General features: G+C 36.0%; 1 protein-coding gene and 1 pseudogene across 13 annotated transcripts in view; one reads left to right on the top strand and one right to left on the bottom strand.

The window, feature by feature from the left end:
* Window positions 1-27,527, bottom strand: part of RPRD1A (regulation of nuclear pre-mRNA domain containing 1A) — a 95,990-nt gene that overhangs the window by 55,062 nt on the left and 13,401 nt on the right. For all 13 annotated transcript variants that reach the window (XR_013165174.1, XR_013165175.1, XR_013165177.1 and 10 more), the window contains exons 2-6: window positions 9,605-9,734; window positions 6,779-6,885; window positions 6,602-6,699; window positions 1,274-1,400; window positions 989-1,164 (exon numbers count right to left, since the gene is read on the bottom strand). Coding sequence is in view for 4 of the 13 variants with exons in the window: in XM_077135612.1 (XP_076991727.1) it covers window positions 989-1,164; window positions 1,274-1,400; window positions 6,602-6,699; window positions 6,779-6,885; window positions 9,605-9,734 (638 nt within the window). In the remaining 9 variants the exon portion in view is untranslated. The remainder of the gene's footprint in view (window positions 1-988; window positions 1,165-1,273; window positions 1,401-6,601; window positions 6,700-6,778; window positions 6,886-9,604; window positions 9,735-27,527) is intronic.
* On the top strand, window positions 2,693-2,801 carry LOC143662869 (U5 spliceosomal RNA; annotated as a pseudogene).

The following is a 27,527-nucleotide window of genomic DNA, read 5'->3' as shown; positions in this document are numbered from 1 at the left end:
CTATATGTGAGCAGGGTAGGAACAATTAAAGAGATGAGAATTTGGGTTGGGGAACCTTTATTGTTGATACTTAATCAAGTGGCTGCTCTTACAGGTAGTAATGGGAATCTGTATAAATTTACAATGAACTGTCTCTAAAGGGATCCAAACAATTTAGAAATTCACCTGCATACTATTAGAATAAGAAACTGCTACAGCAACAAAACAATTTAAATGAAAATTAGGCAATGGAAAGATTCTTTTAAACAGGACCAAATCTAGCTCTTCATCCCTGACCAAGGCTACTGTGCTCAAAGGAAACATGAGAGTGTTTCTTTTTATCCCCTGCATCCCAGACTTCACATTAAAAGAATTAATCATTACTCAATTCAGCTAAAGGGACAATGATATTGTACTTAAGGGTGTGTGTCAACCCAGGGCTTAGCAGGCACGGTGGAGGTAGTTAAACATCAAAATCAGCAGTGGATCAAAAAGTCATTTGACGACTACCCTCCCCAGCAAAATCAATCTGTACAGGACAGGGAGATTGGGGACTAGTATACTCATAACAAATCCAATGTTCCCCCAAAAATCTTTTCACTTCTTAATTGTATACCTAAAAGATTCCATGTACTCAGAATACAAATTAATAAACCTAACTATATTTATAAGTTAATTTCAGACTTTAAACCAACGGCTATTTTCTCATTATTCTTGTTTGTGAAGATAAGGGTTTATTTAAACTGATAAAATAAATTATTATTGCATGAAATTTCAAAATGAATAATTTAAAAATGCAACCAATCCCTATACCTCCAAATTTCTAATTTACTTAGGCAAGTTGATTTGATCCAATAGAAGGAAACACATTAATGCAAGAAGCAGCTTACCTGGGTCTCTGTCTCAAAAAGTCTATGTGCAAAATGTGTACATATATTAAGATATTTTAAAATTCCTACTAAAAAGTAAATTAAATGAATAAGCACTAAAGAAGGAAAAGGTTACGCACTTCCAATTTATGCTCTTTCTCTGCAAGGGCTTCCTTTTGACAACGAAGAAAATCTGCTAACATTCGAGTGAGTTGCTTCCTATCATCTATTTCTGCTGCCAATCTGCCATTGTAATCTGCCAGCAACATACAAGCATCTTCTACCATTTTAGAAAGCCTTTCTCCAGATTCTTTATCTAAGGAAAGCACAGAATAAAAAAAATGTTACACAATAAAAATAAGACCATAGGCTGTTCGCTCACCACACTCCCAAAAAAGTGTCTAGGTAACATTTTCTATTCTTACCTGTTATTTTATCTAGTAGGGATACTTCTTGGACTTCAACAGGCAAAGAAGCTATTCTCTGATGAACTGCTGCATCACCTGAAGCTGCATTTTCTAGATCTTGCAATGCTCTAACGAGATCTAGAGTCTAAAAAAATTACACAATTTCAGAATCAACATAACTGAAGCACAAACAAGTACAAAAGTCTTGGAATTTTCTTATATTCCTTACCCTTAAGAGGCAATAACTAGACCACAGTTTAAAATATAAACCATTTTGGAAAAGTATCATTTATTTTATATATTAGGAAACAGAGGCTACATCACAGTATTTATTGGAAATATAACTGAGATAAGGTTCTAAGCCTTGAGTTCACACACTCCAGTAGTGGAGAAAGATAATGTAAAAATAATTATCTGATAATACAGTAAGTGATTGATTTATATGCCAAATGTATGCAGTGGTAAAAGGGAAGGTAGGCTATAATGTTAATGTGAACAAGAGAAAATTAAGGTTTGATATATTCACATTATCATTGCACATTAGAAAAATCTGTTTTGATATTAAATTGGATGGGGAAGGGAGGAGAATATAAATCATCTACAAAGTACAAAAGCTTCCCATATAGTATTTCTAAGCGATGTAACTAAAGCACAAGAGAAATGTGGTTTTGGACTCAAATATAGATCTTCAACTGTCTTACAGTTTGTTAATAAGATCACTGAAATGTTACAAAGTTCCATATATCTAATGATTAATATTTACATAATGCTTATCCAGTGTACAAATTATTTTATCATTAAAATATTTTAGTTGCTATGTGATAAAAAAAAGAGAATGTTTATATTGTATGTTGATTGGTTTTATTAATAAAAATTAAAAACTAAAAAAAATATATTTTAGTTGCACTCCTGTTTTCAAATCATTTGTGAATGGAAGAGAAGAGCAATTCTTTGCTGCTGATTTCACACAGATGTCTATAAAGTTATTACAAAGAAAAATGAATAAATTTTCTTTCTACTAGTCCACACCCCCACCTACCTCCCCTTTAAAAAAAAACAAAAAAAAACTTCTAAGATTAGATTCTGGGACACTAGGAAATTGCATACATACTTAAAATACAGGATAGTACTAATTCTATGAATATATTAAGATGACACTAACAGCCATTACTAATTTTTCTTTAAGCTATTCCCTTACAAAAATACTATTGCAGATGTTTAATACATAACAAATAACCAGCGGTGTTACTTAAATAAGATTACATCAATCTAATAAGAAACAGACAATCCTAGATGTGTTAAAATTCTAATTTTTTAATAAGAATTTTGTTATATGTCTCCCTGCAATGAAAGTGAAGTTTTAGAGCAATGACAACTACGAGAAAGCTTGTTTCTCACAGTGCTCCAACTAATTGGTATAAAACATATCCTATCTAGATACTCTGGCTTCTGTTAGAGTATAAATCTTTAACCTTTTACTAAAGATTTCCGTGGAGGAATTCTGAATTTATATTCAATTTTTTGAGGTCTTGCATTATGCAGGGCTTATAAAACTGTGTGAAAATAAATATATATATCCTTTCTAGAACTAGGATAAAACACTGTTCATTGAACCAAAACAGGGCTCTTGGCACAAAATGATTATCTGTCTTGAGTTATCACCAAAGTAAGAAGAAACATAAACTTTAGCATTTGGCTGTTCCAAACATTATGTTCTTATTACTTTTCTATATATTTTCTTTTTTCTTAATTAAAAGAAAAACTTTAAAAAAAAAAAAAAAGAAAGTTTTTGATCTCTTGGTAAGAATCAACTAACATGTATATGCTTTCCCTAGATAACAATTTAAATATCATGCCACTTATTTTCTCACTTTCTGTTCTCTAACTCTGAACCTGCTAGTTCTGACAACTTAACAAGGAAGGCAGAGATTGCCCATCTCATCCTATCAATTCTTGATATGGTAGGTAGCCTTTGTAAGACTGTTCAGATGTCTTCAAACAATGAACTTTTAACTTTTGTTGATCATCTCCACTCTGTTTTGTTTTCTACTCCATTAATTTATGTTCCTTATTATTTCTTTCCTCCTACATTCTTTGGTTCTTTATCTAGTTTCTTCAGTTGTATACATTTTTACTTTTACCCTATTTGTTTTTAATATTTTAATAAAATGCATAATAGACCATAAATTTACCTCTAAGTCAATTTAGCTACAATCTATCAAGTTTTCATCAAAATCTAAATATTATGTAATTCATTGTGATTTAACCTTTAGCCATGAAATATCTGGAAGACATTCTGGTTTCCCAATATATAACAGGTTGTGTACTATCTTCTTACTGTTGACTATTCATTTAATTGCACTGTGGTAAGGGAGCAAGCAGCCTGTTTATAATAGATCCACTGAAATTCTGAGACTTCCTTTATGATCCTGTATATGGTCACTTAGCGTATATAACATTCCCTGTGAAATTTTTTTATGTTCCTTGAAAAGAATATATATTTACTTTATAATATAGATATAAGATATCTATATTATCTATTAATTCAGTTTCATTAAGGGTAATTATAATCTATGTCCTTACTCATTCATTGTCTAATATCCCCTTCTGACCAACATATGCTAAAGTCTACTTCAATTTCTCCTTGTCATTCTATTAGTTTGGGCTTCATATATATCAGAGCTAGATTGCTGGGTACATACAAGTTCTTAATTTTTAAATCTTTATGATGAAATAGTCTCTGTATTATTACGTGGGGTCATTCTTTCTCCATTTCTGTGTTCACACTGTTTTCTTACATCCCATTTCTTCTTTCTGGAAATATACTTTCAGCAATGGCCTTATCTCTTACTCTATGTATATCTCTGTTCTATTCCACCAAGATTCTTGAATAATAATTAAGCTGAGCATGAAAATTTAAGACAGTATTTCCCCCCTCAAAACTTAAAAATATTACCCAATTATCTTTTGGTATTTATACAAGCTGAGATATCAGTTATCATTTCTTTGTCGGTAATGTCTTTCCTTACAGCAGCTTTACAAACGGCCTTTTTTTCCTTTATGTTTTCTCATTTGCTTTTGATGTGTTGAGGGACGTACTTATTTTTACTTATTATGCCTAGCACTTAAGTATGCTTCTGAATCCAAAAATTTGTCTCACCGCCCTCCAATCTGACAAAGATCTCAGCCATTCTCTCCTCAAATATGGCTTCTAGAATTTCCCAAATGATCTTGAAGACTCTTGATCTAGCCTTCATATTATGTACTTTAAGTTCACTTTCTAATTTGTTTTTCCATACTGTATTCAAGATAAATCCCACATTACTTTTTTGTAATATAAGGGCTGACAAACTTTTCAGCCAGAGTAAATATTTAGGCTTTGTGAACCATAGAGTCCTTGTTGCAACTACTCAACTCTAACTTTGTAGTACAACAGCAGCCACAGAGAACATGTAAAAGAATGTGTGGTTCTGTTCCAATTAAACTTTATTCATGGACAATGGAATCTGAACATAATTTTCATGTCACAAAATATTCTTCTAATGGACTATAAATAGCTAGGCAGAAAGATGGATAGATGATAGATAGATAGATGGATTGCTAGACTAGTGAATAGACAAAATGAGACAGCAACTGTGGCAAAATGTTAAAACTGGTGGATATGGATATATGGGGGGGATAGGGGTCTGTTGGAGTTTCCTATATGGGTTTTATATTGCTTTTGCAACTGTCCTGTAAGTTTGAAAGTAGTTCAAAATTAAAAATACATTTATTATTATTATTTGGATTTTTTTCCCCAACCATTTAAAAATATAAAAACCATGATTAGCTCATGGGCCATATAAAACAGATAGTGGGTCTGATTTGGCCTGTGGGCTTTAGGTGGCTAGTTCCTTGTTCTAATCCATTATTCCTTTGTCCCTAAGGATCCAGGCTAGAGTTTGTCCTGCAAATCACTTTTTATTTCAAAGACCATATTTTTCAACATAAAAAATTTCTATAGGTTTATATTTAAATCTTTCAGTTTTTGTCTTAAGTTTCTTGATATTTGATTTAAGAATTCAAAAACATATACGTTAAGTCATTTTCACTGTTTCTTATTTTCATTTTGTCTGAACTAAATTAATCTCCCAGTTTTATTGGCTTTCTTAACATCTACTTTTTCCTAGGTGTTTTGGATTTTCAGTTTATAGTCTCATTCTGAGCTCTCTCTCCCCTCCCTCCAAAGACAGCCCAATTCACCCCCCTGCTGCTAATCACTCCCTGCCCACAGATTTCATGTTGGCCTCAACTTAGCTCCCCAGTTCCACCATTTAAACAGTTTTAGAGTGGCAATACAAGCACTTGTCCATGGTGACCATGTGGACTTCAGCATTCTAGTCACTGAGCAAAAAGGTAGCTTGGCTCAGGTCCTGGTTGAGAGTGTTGGTCTACTCTCTGCCTCCCAAGCATTCGGATTGATATAAAGCCACAGTTCTAGGCAGTAATTGGATGTATCTTTCTTTCAAGCTCCTTTCATGGGGAAAAGAGCTCCAACCAGCGTCCTGTTTCATGCAGTGATTTCAGGTCCAGTCCTCCAAATCCTATGCAGCACTTTGAGTTTTTATTACCCTATATTGATTTTTGGTAATCCATGTTTGTGTTTGGACCATAACTCAACAGGAAACAGGCTTTGGCCCAGCATATTGAGTTGTATTATTTCTATACCATTTTTATCCCATGATATTTACCTTGTTTTAGAATATGGCTACGTCTTCATTTTCACCTTTTAAATTTTACCTGTCCCTCCAGTATGTTTGAAATAGAGGAGGAAGCTGAGTGATTCAATGCCTAAAAGTTCAAAATATCTTTCTAGAATCTATCTGATGGTTAAGGAATATTATCTTGTACCAATCTGGGAAGATGTGAGGTACTAAAATAATTATTCTAATCCTTCTTATTTTTCCATAGAACTTTATGGTTCTATATAATTCACACAACTGTATGAATATATTGTCACTCTAGCACTGTTTTACATGTTTAAAATCAAAAAGAGAAAGGACAGTACTTATCTTTAAGAATGAGAAAAAGAGCCATATTATATAATGTTTTATTTCTTTAAAAGTAAACTGATTAAATAATGGGTTTCTCAGTAGACCCAATCACACTTCCTATGCAAAATGATTGAGTCTAATATACAGAACATACTGCATTAAGCACAAGCAATTTGTTAACCAGAAAATATAGATTCATACAGCTTGAACCTGAAATTTAAAAAAATCAATTTACAGAAGTAAAACTTCAAAATTAATAAAACCAAATGGCCAAACGAAGTAAAAATAATTTTTAACAGAAAAAGACTTCTACCTGTGGTGGTTCACTTGGTGAACCCAGAGAGGAACAGTTTTCATTTTCATCCACCTTTATCTGTTCATAAGTTCGTTTCCTAGGTTTCTTATCACCATCTAAATTGAAAGAACATTAAAATTTCAATAAAATAATACATTTTATTGAAGTGATCATGATAAAAGACTACATACTTACACAGAGCTTGCTTAAGTTGTTCTAATACATCGTTTTCATAAACAGACCTTTCTTCCCAAATAGATAACACTCTTCCAAGGTGCTTCTTACAACTTTCATCAGTTTCACTAAAGAAAAAATGAAACTATTAACGGTTAAAAAACAACAACAACAACATAGTGCTACTGAAAAGGTAACAGTGATTTTAAATACAAATGAAACATTCATTTCTGAAAAAAAAAAAACCCTTTAAATGTTTACTGAGCACCATTATGTAGCCAGAAATTCAGGAATGAGATGACCAAAACAGACATTCACTCTGCTTCACTTATAGAACTTGCAGACATATTAAACAAAAAAACTGCAATAAACTGTAAAAGTGTAAGTACCAGGTACTTTAGGGGCTTACAAAGAAGATATTTTAATCTAATCAAGGTTAAGGGGAGCCTTTCTAATAGGTGACTTTTTAATTCATCCAACAAATGTTTACTGATCAAGGCACTATCCTTGACACTGGGGATACAAAAGTGAATAGGACTGGGCGGGCCACGGTGGCTCAGCAGGCAGGAATGCTTGCCTGTGATGCCAGAGGACCCGGGTTCGATTCCCGGTGCCTGCCCATGTAAAAAAAAAAAAGTGAATAGGACTGACAAATGAGCTTTATAGCAGCTTTTGTTTATAAATGCTACGAAAGAGAATAAGGGATTAAGGAAGAGCATAGCCCAATTTTTTAAAGGGTTCTCAAAGGTTATTTGATAATGTCATATTTAATCTGAAATCTGAAGACTGGATATACAGGAAGCAGGAAATAGGAGACTACTCCAAACCACTTCCCACCTCTTTTATCATGATCACTGTAAACTAAGCTACTATTAGCTCTTTCCTGGATTATTTCAACAGTCCCACTGGTCTCTCAGCCTCTCGTTCACTCCATTCTCCACGAAGTATCCTATTAATGTAAATCAAATACTGCAGCTCTCAATCCTCCAACAGTTATCAATCATACCAAGAATAAAACCTAAATCCTTACCCTGGGCCATAAGCCCGACATACCCGATTTCCTGGCTCTCAGTCGGCATTCACTAATACCTTCTCCTATACTAATCTTGCTGATCTTCAAACATGCCCAGCACATAGCTATCTCATTTCTCTCTGCAAGCATTCCCTCTATCTAGAATGCTTTTCCCATAGTCAAATGGCTCATTTCATCCCTTTTTTTTTTCTAGTCTCCCTACATATGCCACTTTCCCAAAGTATCACTCTTTACTACACTATATAACTGGGTACCTTATACCCTCTAACTCCTTCCCTGCTTTATGTATGCTTGTCATAGCAACGTGTCAGATGACATTACATACTATATATTAACTTATCTATCTAGTTATTACCTTTGTCACACTGAAATGTAAACTGCACAAGAATAGAACTCTTGTTTTGTTCACTACTGTAGCCTCAGGGCCTAGCACATAGCAGGTACTCAGTAAACATTTTATTACATTATAGGAAGGCATAACTTGAAAAAAAAAAAGGCTCTAAGGCAGGAAGAACTAAAAGAGGTTCAATTAGCTTAAACTGCAGATTATGGAATGTGTGTGCAAGAGATGTGAAACTTAAGTCTGGAGAGAGAGGCAGGGCCATGAAGGAATATCATGCTTAGTTCAGGACTTTAGACTTGATCTTTAGGACAAATAAGAACTACTCAAAAGCAAGGAGTATTAAGATCAATTCTGCAATTCAGGCTATCGTTTTTAAAATGGATTAAACAACACAGAAGCAGAAAGCCCAGCTGGAAGATGCCGCAATTATATAGAAAAAACATTATGGTAATTGGAATGAAAGAAATCCAAGGAACCTAGGGAACACGTACTATATGGGATATGAGGAGTGAAGGAGAAAGAAGAATTTCTGACAGAGAGCAAGGATGTAATTAGTTTAGAATAAGACAGTGAGTTTGGGATGACATATTACTAATAAGATATGGCAATAGGTAATTGGACATACATGTCTGTAGAAAGAAAAAGCACTTGGACTGGTGTGTAAGACTGTGAGTCATTAAGATACAGATAATTAAAAACATGCACTGTAAGAAATCAACCATAGGGCAAGAGAAGAATAACAGTAGAGGGTCTAGATTAAGATAAATGCCAAAATCTGAAAAGGTGGTAGGAGACAATACCTAAACTGAAGAGTAAATAATACTAAGATAGCAACATTCATTACCAAATTTCATAATTTAGATTGATTTAATAGTCTACCCCAATTTAATGGTTACCCAGTAATATACTACATATTTGCATATAATCTTTGGAATTAAGCATATAAAAAGGACATATGCCAAAGTATAGGCTTCCATCCTCAGAACTGTCTATAATAAAAATTTTTAACAGGTTTAAGACTATATTAAATAAATACTGTATATTTCCAAAGTATTAAATGCTATGACATATATCAATATGAAGGAAAAGGGTACTGAGTTTATCCAAATATTAGCTGGAAAATAAATAGCTTTATAAAAACATAAATTTTCAGTGCAACACCTTCATTCATATTCTTAATGAAGCTTATTCCAATATGGACGTTACTTTGGTCTCTTAAAGGAAAGCTATACTTCAAGTACTCTAAATGTCCAACTCAGCAATAGTTGAAAATTTCATTTTCCTTCACAGAAAGCATTTAACACATTTAAAAATGTCATTTACATTTTACAAAAGGTAAGTCTCTTCAAACAAAACTTCAAAAAATACCTTCCCTCAGTTTTTGTTTTAATGGTTTAAGGCAAATTTTTGCAAAAGAAAGAAAACTGTACTTTTAAAACAGATTACCTAGTATCCAAAACAATTATCATACCTTGAAACATGCTTAAAAGCCTCCACTATAACTGGTGCAAAATCTTTTGTAAACTCTGGCCCCTTCCTTTTGCTGTTCTGAATGACATCATTGGCTAGGTAGAGAAAAGTAAGTTTCCTGTTTGGTTTGGCTGAAAAATAAAAATAAAAAAATTTTAATCTACTTAAAATATCCTCACGTAATTTGGACAAACTTTCTCAATCCCTGAATTAATCAAGTTTGAGAACCACAATAAACCTACTAACCCTTATGTATCACGTTTAAGCCTAGCTTTCCACTCTATTACCAAACATCAAATCACTGCTGCTAAACTCAGCAGGAAAACTAGACTTTGCCTTCTGGAAATCGATCATGTGAGAAAAAAGAGAATCAAAGAGGTAAGAAGTAACATCAATGAAAGATCTGTCTTTTTGGCAGTTTAATTAAATCACCCAATTTATCCCTGGTTAGCACCATTTACCACTCATAAGCCAATAGCTTTACATACAGAAACCCATATATATGTCTGAGTAAAAACACATCTATGCAACTCTCTTCTATAGTAAATTTTATTAATACAATTACAGACTATAATATAGCCACTTAAAATAAGATGGTGATTTGTCATTTCAATAAGATGGCACCTTAAATCTTAAATTGAATTGAGGATTTTTTAAAAAGTTTTTATTGTATAATATAACATATATATAAAGCAAAGAGTGAAAAAAGCAATAGTTTTCAAAGTGCTCTTCAATAGTAGTTACAGGACAGATTCCAGAGTTTGTCATGGGCTACCATACCATCATCTCAGATTTTTCCTTCTAGCTGTTCCAGAACACAGGAGACTAGAAGGAATAATTTTTTATCATCACAATTGACTTTTTTTTCTTTTTTGTGAAAAATGACATATATGCTAAAAAGCAATGAATTTCAAAGCACAGTACAACATTTAGTTGTAGAACAGATTTCAGAGTTTGGTATGGGTTACAATTCTACAATTATAGGTTTTTACTTCTAGCTGCTCTAAAATACTGGAGACTAAAAGAAATATCAATGTAATGATTCAGCAATCATATTTGTTCATTAAACCCTACCTTCTCTATATAACTCCACCATCACCTTTGATCTTTCTCCCATTCTCTAGGGATAGTTGGGCTATGCCCAGTCTAACTCTTTCATTTTGGAAGGGGCTGTCAATTATATGAGGTAGGAAGATGGAACTAGCTGATGCTCTGGAGAGGGTGGGCTCTCTAGGGTTCAGGACTTATCTGGTCCAGGGACCCATCGAGAGGTTGTACATTTCTGGAAAGTTATCCCAGTTCATGGAACCATTGTAAAATCTTATACAGTGCTCTAGGTGTTCTTTAGGATTGGCTGGAATGGTTTTGGTTGGGGTCTGGCAAGTTATGACAGGTAGCAACGTCTAACTGAAGTTTGTGTAACTTCAGTGACCTCCAGCGTAGCCTCTCGGCTCTATTTGAACTCTTTCAGCCACTGATACCTTATTAGTCACACTTCTTTTCCCCTTTTGGTCAGGATGGAATTGTTGATCCCACAGTGCCAGGGCCAGACTCATGCCTGGGAGTAGGGAGAGAGCAATGATTTCACTTACAGAGTTGGGCTTAGAGAGAGTGAGGCCATATTTGAGCAACAAAAGAGGTCCTCCAGAAGTAACTCTCAGGCATACTTTAGAGAGGCTAAGCTTCACAAAAATAAGCCTCAACATAAGGGCTTGGCTTACTGATTTGAGTGTTCCTAATGTTTGACACAGTATCAGGGGCTTCTCCAGTGGTAAAGTTTAATAGTTCCATATTTTTCTTTCCATTCCTCAAGGGACTATGCCAATATTTTTTTATTATCTGCTTAATATATTCTAGGATGTACCCAGTCCTTACATTAAACTACACAGGATTAAAGGCTCTCGTTCTTATTCAGCGCTCCCTGTATTTTGATTGTTTAAATAATAATTACCACCCCAGACTAAATGTGTTTGCTATAAGAGTTTACGATCTAGGCCCCCGTTTTCTTAAAAGCATTTTCTAAAGGAGACCATACAATAATTGTTCTTTTGTTTCTGGTTTATTCTGCCTCACCAAATGTCCCAGAGGTTCACTCACATCGTTGCATGCCTCATGACTTCGTTCTGAATTTAGAATTGTTTCAATGCCCACGTTGATTCAATATGAATGTTAAGTTTTTGTGGGGGGAAAAAAAGCACAAAATGTAAAATAGGTTGAAAAAGACATAATTTCAATCAACGTTTTTTGCTTATGCAATATATATTTGCCAAGCTAAAAGAATAAATGTTAGAGATATCAACCAATTGGGCAAAGCTTAGAATTTCTTCCTTTCTTTTGATGGCACAGCCTCAAATAAACAAATTCACGTTGACAAAAATATGCCCTACTCACTATATTCTGTGAGTGTAGTTATCCTAAGAGAGCAGACAAGATTTCAACAATTATGGGACAGAATTAATTTTTACTAATTACAATGTAATGTGGCATAGTCACTGAATATGACTCAACCAAGATCACAGGCTTAAGAAAAATGTATTTAGTTAAACATAATCTTTTATATTGACTATATTCATAATATAATTTTACTAGAATTAAACCTAAATCATTCCAAATAATACAATTATATTAATACACATCATACCTTGTGACATCCATTGTGCAATGGGGTAGGTCCAGCTAGCCAGCAAACTATTCATGAGAGCCAGCATACTGGATTTAAAGATAAAAAATACTGGAAAAGCTATATATCTGGTTCTTTAGATTTAAGTATTCAATTTAAAATATGAAGCATTCAAAATATCAAAAAGGTACTTTTGAGTTCACATCTTTCTTGAGGGGAAACTAGACACTCAATCTTATCATAAGAAACTACAAAAATACTGAATCACAACTGATCAGACTTCACAAACATCTGCCATATCACTGCATAACTTGATCTGTCTAAATTTTCATGCTTTTGAAAGTCATTAGCATGGAATAATAAGGAAGAGATAGCAACAGCAGAAACAAACTTATGGTTCTTTGGCTCCTTGTTCACTTAGATAAATCACAGAGAAGAGAATAAAAAGGGAAACTTTCCGAATATTGAACCGTGTCTCTTTCTTACCTCCTCCTATTCACTTAATTCCACTGTGCTGGTTTGAAAGGATTTATGTACCTTAGAAAAACCATGTTTTAATTCTAATCAATTTTATGATAACCCCTTCTTTTAATCTATATTCTGTATTATAGGTTGGAGCTTGATTAGGTTATCTCCATGGAGAAGTGACCCCCCCAATTGTGGGCATTAACTTTTGAATAGAGGGAGATGTGACTCCACCCACTCCAGGTGGGTCTTGATTACTTTACTGGAATCCTTTAAAAGAGGAAGCATTTTGGAGAAAGCTTGAGAATAAGGAAAACAACAGAGACACAAGAACTACAGAGTCCACCAGCCAGTGACCTTTGGAGATGAAGGAGAATGCCCCCTGGGGGGGCTTCATGAAGCAAGAGGCCTGGAGAGGAAGCTAGACTATGTCACCATGTTCACCATGCGCCTTTCTAGTCGAGAGAGAAACCCTGAACTTCCATCAACCTCCTTGAACCAAGGTGTCTTTTCTTGGATGCCTTAATTTGGACATCTGTGCAAATTTGCTTTAATTGGTACATTTCCTCGGCCTTAGAACCATAAACTAGCAACTTATTAAATTTCCCTTTTAAAAAGCCATTCCATTTCTGGTATATTGCATGCTGGCAGCTAGCAAACTTGAACATCCACCCATAAGAAAACACTGTTATTAACCCAAATATCCCTAAAGAGTAGGAGAAAGATCAAAGGTGATGGTGGAGTTATACAGAGAAGATAGGGTTTAACAAACCAGGTGACTGCTGAATCATTACACTGATATTTCTTTTAGTCTCCAGTATCTTAGAGCAGCTAGAAGTAAAAACCTAAAATTATGGAATTGTTAACACATACCAAACTCTGAAATCCGTTTTACAACTAATTGTTGTGCTATGCTGAGAAATGTATTGCTTTTTGTATATATGGTATTTTTCACAAAAAAGAAAAAAAAGTTGGTTGTGATGATGAAAAAAAAATTCATTCCTTCTAGCCTCTGATATTCTAGAGCAGAAAGAAGAAAACATTTGAGATAATGGTATGGTAACCCATGACAAACTCTGGGATCTGTCCTGCAACCACTTATTTAAGAATGCTTTGTAAACTATTACTTTATCCTTTCTCTTTGCTTTGTATATGTGTTATATTACACAATTAAAAAAAAGCTAAATATATATATATATATTCCTTTTAGTTTCCTATGTTCTGGAGCAGCTAGAAGGAAAAATCTGAGATGATGGTACAGTAGCCCATGATAAACTCTGGGACCTGTCCTGTAACCTGTTGAAGAGTCCTTTGAAAACTATTGCTTTTTTCTTTCTTTGCTTCGTATATACATTATATTACACAATAAACAAAATTAAAGAAAAGAAAAGTAACGCTGTTATTACTCAATTCAAACATTTGCCTTCCTACAGTCAAAATGATTTGAGAATTTCAAATGTGTATAATTGCCTAATTTGGAGACACCCTGCAATGCTTTTGAATGGTTACCTGAACCAATAAATTCCTTTTCATAATAATGATGATGTTTACAGAATTTTTAGTATGTGCTACATACTAGTCTAAGCACTTCACCTATATTACCTAAAGTAATCCATACAATCTGAGGTAACATTATTATGTCTACTGGGTAGCTGAACAAAGAGACATCAAAAAGTTTAAATATCCTTTGCTCATAGTGAAATAGCTAGAAAAGGATAAAGCGTGGAAGAAAAAATATGGAACTTTTAAACTTTACCACTGGGGAAACCCGTGACACTGTCTCAAATATTAGGGACTCCCAAGTCAACAGGCCAAGCCCTTGATCTTGAGGCTTGCTCTTGTCAAGTTTATTTATGTAGCAGAGAAGCTAAGCCTACTTACAGTTATGCCCAAGAGTTACTTGCAGAGGACCTCTTTTGTTGATCAGATGTGTCCACTCCCACTTTAAGCCCAACTCTGCAAGTGAAATAATTACCCTCCCCGCTACATGGGACATGACATTCAGGGGTGAAAGTCTCCCTGGCAAACATAGGCATATGACTCCCAAGGATGAGCCTGGCCCTGGAACTGTGGGATCAACAATGCCTCTTGACCAAAGAGGGAAAAGAATAGTACAAATAAGGAATCAGTGGCTGAGAATTCAAACTGAGTAGAGAGGCTACTCTGGAGGATACTTTTACACCAGATTCAGCTAGATATTGCTACTTATCATGGTTTGCCAAACCCCAACCAAAACCACTCTTGCTAACCCAAAAGAACACCTAGGGCTTTATGTGAGATTCTACAAAGGTTCTATGAACTATGATTACGTTCCAGAAACTTACAACCTCCAGATGGGTCTCTAGACAACATAAGTTCTGAAACTCAGACAGGTCAGCCTCTCCAGAACACCAACTAGTTCCATCCCCCTAGCCCATATTACTGACAGCCCTTTACAACATGAAAAAGTTAGAAAAGGCAGTCTAAATACCCCTAAAGATTGGGAGAAAGATCAAAGGAGAAGGTGGAGTTACAACAGAGAAGACAGGATTTAACAAATGAGTATGACTACTGAATCATTTTATTGATATTTCTTTTAGTCTCTAGTGTCTTGGAGCAGCTAGAAGGAAAAATCTAAAATTGTGGAACTAACCCAAACCCAACTATGAAATCTGTTCTGTAACTAATTGCTGCTTATGCTTTGGAATTTATTGCTTTTTTGTATATATGTTATTTTTCACAATGAGAAAAAAAAAGGATCAGCCATGATCTGAATCCAACTAGTTCAATTCCAAAGCATTTCCTCTCAACAACTAGACGATAAATGAAAGAGGATGTTACCAATTGAGAAGATTTAGTAGCAGCTCAATCAAAATATTTAAAGAATGTCTTTAAATTAATAGAGTATTAATTTCTAAAAAATAATTCAGATTAGCTTCTAATATATACATTAAACATTTACAAAACCCCAAAATATATTTTCCAATATATTCTAAAGGACAAGCCTTATACCAGGGGGAAGAATTTGGTATGCAGTTCAAATATCATGACACTAAATGACAGTCTTTAAATATTTTACTATACTAGAACAATTAATCAAAAAGAACCTGTTCCAACTGAATAATGTGGATAATTTTCAGGTTTTCCCAAATATTAATTCTATTGCCTCCATTTTAAGAAAGTGAATAACAGTGTTTTCTATAATAATCTCCAGTTATTGCCCTTGAAAACAAGGAGTTACTTATAAAGCATTTTCTCCTATGTACAATGAGCACAACTATGGCTTTTAAAAGAAAGGTTTTGAACATTTCTTCCACTTTTTCTAGAACCTTATGTCCAGACTCTTTGGTTTCTTTATGCCGTCTTGAGTTCCACAACAGCAATTAATATGCCTTTCTCCAGCTTACTAGATTGTCTCCCAACTAAACTCTCATTGTTTTAATTCCAGAAAGCATGGAGATGGATCGAATTCAGCCCCTTAATGTTTAGTGACATTTTAGTAGAATGGATATTTTCATTTTTAGTGGCATGGATATTTTCAGACACAGTAAAGAAAGGTCTGTATAGTACACAAGTGCTTGTACTTTTCTCTGAGAATGTGTTCCCTGAAACAGTCTGTTTCCAAAACCTACAGATTCTAACAGTTTCAAGAGTTTTCTTTCCTTCTGCTGCCAGCACCATGGGGAAGAGGACATGTTCCCATGAGTAGAGAGGTGGTTGTAAGGCAGAATCTGCTTTTAACCTAGTAATTTTCTTTGCCACAGAAAGTGAATAACAACAGATGATTCTTTAAATGTATTCAGACAGAACAAAAGAGTTCAGTCAGACACTGCAGGCTGCTCCTCAATAGTTGAGATGGGTGAAAAATGAATAGTGCTACCTCTTACCACTATCAGATACCTCAATTTTGGCAGCCCATCCTATGGAAGAGTTTAGGTTCTCATTTCAAACTAACCACTAGGAGTTGATCATGTTACTTTTTCCTTACAAGTGTTCAAAGATTTTCTATTGTTCTCCAGATGAAATTTCAAATCCTTAATGTGAACCATAAGGCCCTACAAGATTTGTTGCTACCCTCTAACCACTTGCTTGCCATACCCAAAACTGATGACCCTGTAGCTTTGCCAATTTCTACTCATCCTTTTGATCTCAGTTTAAATAGGTTCTTCTAGTTTTATCTGACCACCCAGTCCATAAAGGTTAGGCAGCCCTGATATGCTCTTATAGCACCCCATACTTTTTCTATGAAGCACTACCCAACTTTAATTGTTTTTATTTAATGTAGGACTTCCAAGCCAAATTAAGTACAATAACAGCAAGAACTGCCAGTCTCATCAACCAATATATGGAATTAAGCCCAGCAGCTGGTTCATTATTTGCTCAGCATTTACTAAATGAATAAATGTTGGCTTAGACCTGTGCCTTTAATTACTTGTTTCATTAACTTGGCTTCTCAGTCTCCCAGCTATGCTGAGAGGGGAACACATGTAAAATTACACTGCTCTCAAAAATCTCAAAAACTTCAAACTCCAATTATGAAAGACAAACTTTCTTACAGATCTAGCTATGCTTGCTTATTTTCAATGTATTGAGTTCAAGGTATTTTTACTTTCCCCTCCATTTTAGAGTTCATACAAATCAATAACTTAGAGAAAAACAGGAAAGTAACATGAAGAGGAAATTTAAAGAAATACAAATGTTAAAATAATTAGAACCAATCAAGACCAGAACAGTGATGGCAGAGCGAGATGTTTCAGGGCTCTGTCACCCTATAGAAGCTTTCAACAACCAGCAATACTGACAGAAACATCTTTTTCAAGCTCTAGAAAACAGTTAAAGAATTGCAGTAATAAGCACCAAATCAAGAAAAAGGCCACTTAAAAGAGGTAGGATGTTGTAGAGACCGGGCTGGTGCCTCTACCTCCTCTCATTGGCTTGGTGTAGAGGTGGCCCACACTCCCAGTGTGAATCTCTGGTTCCAGTTCCAGAGGGAACAAAGTAACCCTTGTGCACATACTGGGAACATGTATGTGTGGCCAAATCTGTGGGGCAATGGACTGAGGGATTTGCTGTCCCAGAACTTGTCCTATAGAAGACAGCTCACCAAGCTCTCCTACAGAATCCTTACTGCTTGGGGCAATAAAGCCAGAAGCAAGGGATTGCTGGCTGCAAAACGTACAGAACAGTGCCAAGAACTATGAAGAAACTGCTTCCTAAGAAAGTGGGACATTTATAACTACGGCAACAGGGGAATCCCTAGGACTGCACACGTAAGCCCAATACAAGATGTATGTGTGGACAGGATCAGGAAAGCCCCTGTGCTTTGACTTGGAGACATTCTCTGAACTCAACGTATGGATAAGCCTTGAACGAGTGCATTCATGCAGGTCAATCTCAGAGACTGGAAAGGTGTTGTTTTCTTTTTGTTTTTGTTAGCTTCTGGCATTCAAGGAAAGCTCTACCACCAGCTGGATGCAAGCTTAAGAACTAGATGCCTCAAAATCAGTTTTAATAAAAGATTATAAAACATATAAAAAACAAGACGCAATCTCAGGCAAAGGAAATTCAAGCATTAGAAACTACCAGTGAGAAGGAACAGACTTAAAAAATGGTTATAAATACGTCCAGAAAGCCAAAGGAAAACACAGACATAGAACTAAAGGGAATCAGGAAAATGAGAGATGAAAACAAAGAGGATATCAATAAAAAGCACAGGAAATTTATGAAAAAGAAACAGAACTGAAAGCCACAGTAACAGAAATTTAAAATTCCCTAAATCAGTACAACAGCAGATTGGAGCTGGCAGAAGAATCAGACAACTTCAAGATAAAACAAATGAAATCATCCAGTCTCAGGAGCAGAAAGAAGAGGGAAGAAAAGTGAACAGAGACCTAGAAACCCACAGAACACTATCGAAAATACTAACATGCACCCTCTGAAAGTCCCAGGAGAGAGAGAAAGGGGCAGAAAGAATATTCACAGAAATAATGGCTGAAAACTTTCCAAATTTAATAAAATACAGGAATATAAACATCCAAGATGCTCAACAGACTTCAAACAAGATAAACTCAAACAGACCCACACCATGTTATATCATAATCAGACTGTCAAGTTTCAAAGATAAAGAGAGAAGTTTTGAAAGCCACAAGAGAAAAGCAGTGTGTTATGTGCAAGGGAACCTCAATAAAATTTAGTGCCTCATATCTTATCAGAAACCATGAAGGCTAGAAGAGAGTAGGATTTCATATTTAAAGTGCTGAAAGCAAAAAATTGACAAACAAAAATTCTATACCCTACAATAAAACTGTCTTTCAAAAATGAGGGAAAAAGACATTCCCAGATAGGCAAGAGCTGAGGGAGTTCATCAACACCAGACTAGTCATACAAGAAATGCTAAAGAGAATGCTACAGGTTGGAAGGAAAGGACTATAGAAAACATACTGAAGCTACAGTATGAAGAAATAAAGATCTCCAATGAGGGTAATAACATGGATAAATAGAAATGCTAGTACTACTGTTTTTTAGTTTGTTACTCCACGTTTTACTTCCTACAGGATCTAAAATGCAAATGTATAAAGAGTAATGATAAATCAGTGATTTGGGACTCATAATACACAAATCTGTAATTTGTGACAAGAACTAATTAAAGGTGGAGGGACAGAGGGTTATATGAACATAGTTTATACATACTATTGAAGATGAGTTGGCATCAAAGCAAATGACATTGTTACAGATATAGGATATTAAATTCAAGTACTGTAATAACTATAAAGAAAATATCAGAGAATATAGAAGCTTGGAGACAGAACTTAGAGTACAAGTCTCCAGAGGCATAGGGAACAGGGAATTCATGCATAATGGGTGCCAGGTTTCTGTTGTGGGAAATGGGGAAGTTTAGTAATGGAAGGTGATGAGGGTATAGCAATATTGTGAATGTGATTAATACCATGCTTGGGAGTGGATGAGATGAGGAAGTTTATGTATATATGTTTCCATAATTTAAAAAAAAGAAAGAACAACTAAGGGGACAATGAAAATTAAATGCAATACATGACCCTTGATGGGATGCCACTGAGCCACTGTCGCACTACCCTCCTCCAACTGATTTTGTCCTGCACGTGCATCTGTCCATGGTTTCAGATACAAGTGTCAGATGACCAAGCAAAGAGACATCTCTCCCTTATAAAAGGCCAAGTGCAATTCAAATTCCTAAAAGGTTTTCATAAATGCAATAATTTTTTTTTCTTTTGCATGGGCAGGCACCATGAATCGAACCTGGGTCACTACATGGCAGGCAAGAATTCTGTCACTGAGCCATTGCTGCACCATCCAATGCATTAATTTTTAAGGCTTTGATTTCAGTATATACAACAGATGAAATTTTTTAATTTTTGAAAAGAACAACTTCATTCTAGGCCATCTGACCACTGTCAAGCAAGAGCTCTGGAAGAATATATAATGTACCATTTATACCAGTTATGTTTCTAGAGTAGGACTGAGACTAATATAGTTTCACTCTCTTAGGAAAAATATTAACAAAGTAATATTGACTACAGTTTTTTACATTTAGGCACTACTCTAAAAGCTTATCGTGTATTATTTAATACATTATATTAATCTCTAATAAAAGTAATAAATATATAAGATGAGCATGGGCCATTTAGTCACACTAGAAAGCAAAGGAAGCTATTTAAAAATGACTGGGATTCGTGCCGGAGACCTGGGTTTGATATTTGGTGCCTGCCCGTGCAAAAAACAAAAACAAAAACAAAAAAATGACTGGGACTGTATCCAAAGGACACAAGCAAACCTCCAAGAGGCGCCTCTGGCCAGAGAGCATGAAAAAGAATAATGACTACAATGGCTTGAAACACAAACATACAAAAATTCAGGAGTTCATAATAATACTTTTTAAAAAATGGAGATGGCTAGGAAATGAACTCATTATTCTCAAAATCGACAAAAGAGGAAAAATAAGCAATTATCCTGCCTTTTCCATATGGAATATGTTTCAAAGAAATGACTGGCTGATAAAGGAAAGTCTTCTTATAAAACAGATACACATCAGTGTGCCTCAGAATCACTTGGAGAGCTTGTTAAAAAACAGAATGGGTTCCTGGACCGTGCACCAAAAAACAACAACAACATAAAAACACATAGAGAATGGGGGTGGGCCACAGCGGCTCGGCAGGCAGACTTCTCACCACTGCCATACCAGATATCCAGGTTCAATTCCCGGAGACTGCCCACGCAAAAAAAAAAAAAATTTTTAATAAAAATAAATAAAGCCCCAAGGATGAATGAATCTAAACTTTGTCCGCGGTGGCTCAGCAGGCAGAGTTCTTGCCTGTCATGCCAGACAGCCAGGCTCGATTCCTGGTACCTGCCCATAAAAAAAAAAAAAAAAAAAAAAAAAAAAAGAAAATGCTGGATCCCATCCATATAGTTGAATTCAAATCTGGGGTAGGGCCCAAGAATATGCATTTACAACAAGTTCTGAGGTGATATTGATGCTGCCAGTGTGAGGATAAAAGTTTGAGGACCACTGTTACAGAAGAATTCTGGATAATAAATGCTAAAAAATGACAGAATTTGAAATTCACAATTTTGCAACCCTTAATAAGATAATGGATTTAAGCAACTAGCAACCAGTAGCCAATAAAATCACTGGGTGAGAGGTTATAGGAACTTAATAACAGATGATATGATAACAATTGAACCCACTTATCAATCTTACTGGTATATTTTTTTTTTTATTATTAACGGAAAAAAAGAAATTAACCCAACGTTTAGAAATCATACCATTTTACATATGCAATCAGTAATTCTTAACATCACCACATAGATGCATGATCATCGTTTCTTAATACATTTGCATCGGTTTAGAAGAACTAGCAACACAACAGAAAAAGATATAGAATGTTAATATAGAGAAAAAAATAAAAGTAATAATAATAGTAAAAAAAAAAAAACCAAAAAACCTATAGCTCAGATGCAGCTTCATTCAGTGTTTTAACATGATTACTTTACAATTAGGTATTATTGTGCTGTCCATTTTTGAGTTTTTGTATCTAGTCCTGTTGCACAGTCTGTATCCCTTCAGCTCCAATTACCCATTATCTTACCCTGTTTCTAAGTCCTGCTGGACTCTGTTACCAATGACATATTTCAAGTTTATTCTCGAATGTCCGTTCACATCAGTGGGACCATACAGTATTTGTCCTTTAGTTTTTGGCTGGACTCACTCAGCATAATGTTTTCTAGGTCCATCCATGTTATTACATGCTTCATAAGTTTATCCTGTCTTAAAGCTGCATAATATTCCATCGTATGTATATACCACAGTTTGTTTAGCCATTCCTCTTTTGATGGACATTTTGGCTGTTTCCATCTCTTTGCAATTGTAAATAACGCTGCTATAAACATTGGTGTGCAAATGTCTGTTTGTGTCTTTGCCCTTAAGTCCTTTGAGTAGATACCCAGCAATGGTATAGCTGGGTTGTATGGCAATTCTATATTCAGCTTTTTGAGGAACCGCCAAACTGCCTTCCACAGTGGTTGCACCATTTGACACACCCACCAACAGTGGATAAGTGTGCCTCTTTCTCCACATCCTCTCCAGCACTTGTCATTTTCTGTTTTGTTGATAATGGCCATTCTGGTGGGTGTGAGGTGATATCTCATTGTGGTTTTGATTTGCATTTCTCTAATGGCCAGGGACATTGAGCATCTCTTCATGTGCCTTTTGGCCATTTGTATTTCCTCTTCTGAGAGGTGTCTGTTCAAGTCTTTTTCCCATTTTGTAATTGGGTTGGCTGTCTTTTTGTTGTTGAGTTGAACAATCTCTTGATAAATTCTGGATACTAGACCTTTATCTGATATGTCATTCCCAAATATTGTCTCCCATTGTGTAGGCTGTCTTTCTACTTTCTTGATGAAGTTCTTTGATGCACAAAAGTGTTTAATTTTGAGGAGCTCCCATTTATTTCTTTCCTTCTTCAGTGCTCTTGCTTTAGGTTTAAGGTCCATAAAACCGCCTCCAATTGTAAGTTCCATAAGATATCTCCCTACATTTTCCTCTAACTGTTTTATGGTCTTAGACCTAATGTTTAGATCTTTGATCCATTTTGAGTTAACTTTTGTATAGGGTGTGAGATATGGGTCTTCTTTCATTCTTTTGCATATGGATATCCAGTTCTCTAGGCACCATTTATTGAAGAGACTGTTCTGTCCCAGGTGAGTTGGCTTGACTGCCTTATCAAAGATCAAATGTCCATAGATGAGAGGGTCTATATCTGAGCACTCTATTCGATTCCATTGGTCGATATAACTATCCTTATGCCAATACCATGCTGTTTTGACCACTGTGGCTTCATAATATGCCTTAAAGTCAGGCAACGCGAGACCTCCAGCTTCGTTTTTTTTCCTCAAGATGTTTTTAGCAATTTGGGGCACCCTGCCCTTCCAGATAAATTTGCTTATTGGTTTTTCTATTTCTGAAAAATAAGTTGTTGGGATTTTGATTGGTATTGCATTGAATCTGTAAATCAATTTAGGTAGGATTGATATCTTAACTATATTAAGTCTTCCAATCCATGAACACGGTATGCCCTTCCATCTATTTAGGTCTTCTGTGATTTTTTTTAACAGTTTTTTGTAGTTTTCTTTATATAGGTTTTTTTTATCTCTTTAGTTAAATTTATTCCTAGGTATTTTATTCTTTCAGTTGCAACTGTAAATGGGATTCGTTTCCCGATTTCCCCCTCAGTTTGTTCATTACTAGTGTATAGAAATGCTACAGATTTTTGAATGTTGATCTTGTAACCTGCTACTTTGCTGTACTCATCCACCAGCTCTAGTACTCTTGTTGTGGATTTTTCCGGGTTTTCGACATATAGTATCATATCGTCTGCAAACAGTGATAGTTTTACTTCTTCCTTTTCAATTTTGATGCCTTGTATTTCTTTTCCTTGTCTAATTGCTCTGGCTAGAACCTCCAACACAATGTTGAATAATAGTGGTGGTAGTGGGCATCCTTGTCTTGTAACTGATCTTAGGGGGAAAGTTTTCAATTTTTCCCCATTGAGGATGATATTAGCTGTGGGTTTTTCATATATTCCCTCTATCATTTTAAGGAAGTTCCCTTGTATTCCTATCTTTTGAAGTGTTTTCAGCAGGAAAGGATGTTGAATCTTGTCAAATGCCTTCTCTGCATCAATTGAGATGATCATGTGATTTTTCTGCTTTGATTTGTTGATATGGTGTATTACATTAATTGATTTTCTTATGTTGAACCATCCTTGCATACCTGGGATGAATCCTACTTGGACATGATGTATAATTCTTTTAATGCGTTGTTGGATATGATTTGCTAGAATTTTATTGAGGATTTTTGCATCTATATTCATTAGAGAGATTGGTCTGTAGTTTTCTTTTTTTGTAATATCTTTGCCTGGTTTTGGTATGAGGGTGATGTTGGCTTCATAGAATGAATTAGGTAGCTTTCCCTCCACTTCGATTTTTTTGAAGAGTTTGAGGAGAGTTGGTACTAATTCTTTCTGGAATGTTTGATAGAATTCACATGTGAAGCCGTCTGGTCCTGGACTTTTCTTTTTAGGAAGCTTCTGAATGACTAACTCAATTTCTTTACTTGTGATTGGTTTGTTGAGGTCATCTATTTCTTCTTGAGTCAAAGTTGGTTGTTCATGTCTTTCCAGGAACCCGTCCATTTCATCTAAATTGTTGTATTTATTAGTGTAAAGTTGTTCTTGGTATCCTGTTATTACCTCCTTTATTTCTGTGAGGTCAGTAGTTATGTCTCCTCTTCCATTTCTGATCTTATTTATTTGCGTCCTCTCTCTTCTTCTTTTTGTCAATCTTGATAAGGGCCCATCAATCTTATTGATTTTCTCATAGAACCAACTTCTGGTCTTATTGATTTTCTCTATTGTTTTCATTTTCATTTATTTCTGCTCTAATCTTTGTTATTTCTTTCCTTTTGCTTGCTTTGGGATTGGTTTGCTGTTCTTTCTCCAGTTCTTCCAAGTGGACAGTTAATTCCTGCATTTTTGCCTTTTCTTCCTTTCTGATATAGGCATTTAGGGCAATAAATTTCCCTCTTAACACTGCCTTTGCTGCGTCCCATAAGTTTTGATATGTTGTGTTTTCATTTTCATTCGCCTCGAGGTATTTACTAATTTCTCTTGCAATTTCTTCTTTGACCCACTCGTTGTTTAAGAGTGTGTTGTTGAGCCTCCACGTATTTGTGAATTTTCTGGCACTCCGCCTATTATTGATTTCCAACTTCATTCCTTTATGATCCGAGAAAGTGTTGTGTATGATTTCAATCTTTTTAAATTTGTTAAGACTTGCTTTGTGACCCAGCATATGGTCTATCTTTGAGAATGATCCATGAGCACTTGAGAAAAAGGCATATCCTGCTGTTGTGGGATGTAATGTCCTATAAATGTCTGTTAAGTCTAACTCATTTATAGTAATATTCAGATTCTCTATTTCTTTATTGATCCTCTGTCTAGATGTTCTGTCCATTGATGAGAGTGGGGAATTGAAGTCTCCAACTATTATGGTATATGAGTCTATTTCCCTTTTCAGTGTTTGCAGTGTATTCCTCACGTATTTTGGGGCATTCTGGTTCGGTGCGTAAATATTTATGATTGCTATGTCTTCTTGCTTAATTGTTCCTTTTATTAGTATATAGTGTCCTTCTTTGTCTCTTTTAACTGCTTTACATTTGAAGTCTAATTTGTTGGATATTAGTGTAGCCACTCCCGCTCTTTTCTGGTTGTTATTTGCATGAAATATCTTTTCCCAACCTTTCACTTTCAACCTATGTTTATCTTTGGGTCTAAGATGTGTTTCCTGTAGACAGCATATAGAAGGATCCTGTTTTTTAATCCATTCTGCCAATCTATGTCTTTTGATTGGGGAATTCAGTTCATTGACATTTAGTGTTATTACTGTTTGGATAATATTTTCCTCTAACATTTTGCCTTTTGTATTATATATATCATATCTGATTTTCCTTGTTTCTACACTCTTCTCCATACCTCTCTCTTCTGTCTTTTTGTATCTGACTCTAGTGCTCCCTTTAGTATTTCTTGCAGAGCTGGTCTCTTGCTCACAAATTCTCTCAGTGACTTTTTGTCTGAGAATGTTTTAATTTCTCCCTCATTTTTGAAGGATACTTTTGCTGGATACAGGAGTCTTGGTTGGCAGTTTTTCTCTTTTAGTAATTTAAATATATCATCCCACTGTCTTCTAGCTTCCATGGTTTCTGCTGAGAAATCTACACATAGTCTTATTGGGTTTCCCTTGTTTGTGATGGATTGTTTTTCTCTTGCTGCTTTCAAGATCCTCTCTTTCTCTTTGACCTCTGACATTCTAACTAGTAAGTGTCTTGGAGAACGCCTATTTGGGTCTAATCTCTTTGGGGTGCGCTGCACTTCTTGGATCTGTAATTTTAGGTCTTTCATAAGAGTTGGGAAATTTTCAGTGATAATTTCTTCCATTAGTTTTTCTCCTCCTTTTCCCTTCTCTTCTCCTTCTGGGACACCCACAACACGTATATTTGTGCGCTTCATATTGTCATTCAGTTCCCTGATACCCTGTTCAAATTTTTCCATTCTTTTCCCGATAGTTTCTGTTTCTTTTTGGAATTCAGATGTGCCATCCTCCAAATCACTAATTCTATCTTCTGTCTCTTTAAATCTATCATTGTAGGTATCCATTGTTTTTTCCATCTTTTCTACTTTGTCCTTCACTTCCATAAGTTCTGTGATTTGTTTTTTCAGTTTTTCTATTTCTTCTTTTTGTTTAGCCCATGTCTTCTTCATGTCCTCCCTCAATTTATCGATTTCGTTTTTGAAGAGGTTTTCCATTTCTGTTCGTATATTTAGCATTAGTTGTCTCAGCTCCTGTATCTCATTTGAACTATTGGTTTGTTCCTTTGACTGGGCCATATTTTCAATTTTCTGAGCGTGATCCGTTATCTTCTGCTGGCATCTGGGCATGTAGTCAGATTTCCCTGGGTTTTCGACCCAACAGGTTGAAAGATTTTTCTGTGAAATCTCTGGGTTCTGTTTTTCTTATCCTGCCCAGTAGGTGGCGCTCGTGACACACGTTTGTCTGCGGGTCCCACCAGTAAAAGGTGCTGTGGGTCCTTTAACTTTGGAAAACTCTCACCGTGGGGAAGGTTTGCCAGCCGAAGCTGCCTGGAAGAGCGCCAGCCAGCCTGGGGGTCCGAACGCGGGGAGGGTCACCAGCCGCCGCAGCCCGGGAGAGCACCCGTCCGAATTTCCTAGTCATTCCGGGGCGCCAAGCATGGCGAGAGGGTGTCAGCCGCCGCGGCCTGGGAGAGTGCTCCGTTCCCAGCCGGACCGGGGAGTCACATGTTTGGAAGGGAACCCCCCGGTCACCGTTCTCCGCGGCCTGGGGATTTCCGATTCAATTCTCACAGTTGGTCCGGGGGGCCGCGCGTGGTGGGGGCGCCAGCCACCGCGGCTTGAGAGGACTGCCTGCCCAATTCTGCCAGCTGGCCCGGGAAGGAGGAGGGGAGGGACTCCGGCCGCTTGCCGCCCCGCCCGGAGAAGACCGCGCCCCTCGACGATCTCACCGGAGCGGTTCTCCCAGCCAGTCAGCCATTCCAGGATGGGGTACGCTGTCTTTTTGATCTCTGTCTTGTCTCCGGGAGCTGTTCTGTATCGTTTCTACTCCCCCAGTAGCTGTTCTGGAGGAGGAAAGGTGAGGATGGCAAGGCTGTCGAGGACGGTGGCGGAGGAGCCGGTGAAGGCGGAAGAGGGCACGGTGGTGGTTGGAGAGCCATTGCGTTAAACACATGCAG

This window comes from Tamandua tetradactyla, chromosome 18, assembly GCF_023851605.1.
Source record: "Tamandua tetradactyla isolate mTamTet1 chromosome 18, mTamTet1.pri, whole genome shotgun sequence".
In the NCBI taxonomy this organism is placed as follows: Eukaryota; Metazoa; Chordata; class Mammalia; order Pilosa; family Myrmecophagidae; genus Tamandua; species Tamandua tetradactyla.
This window is presented reverse-complemented; position numbering and strand designations above follow the sequence as displayed.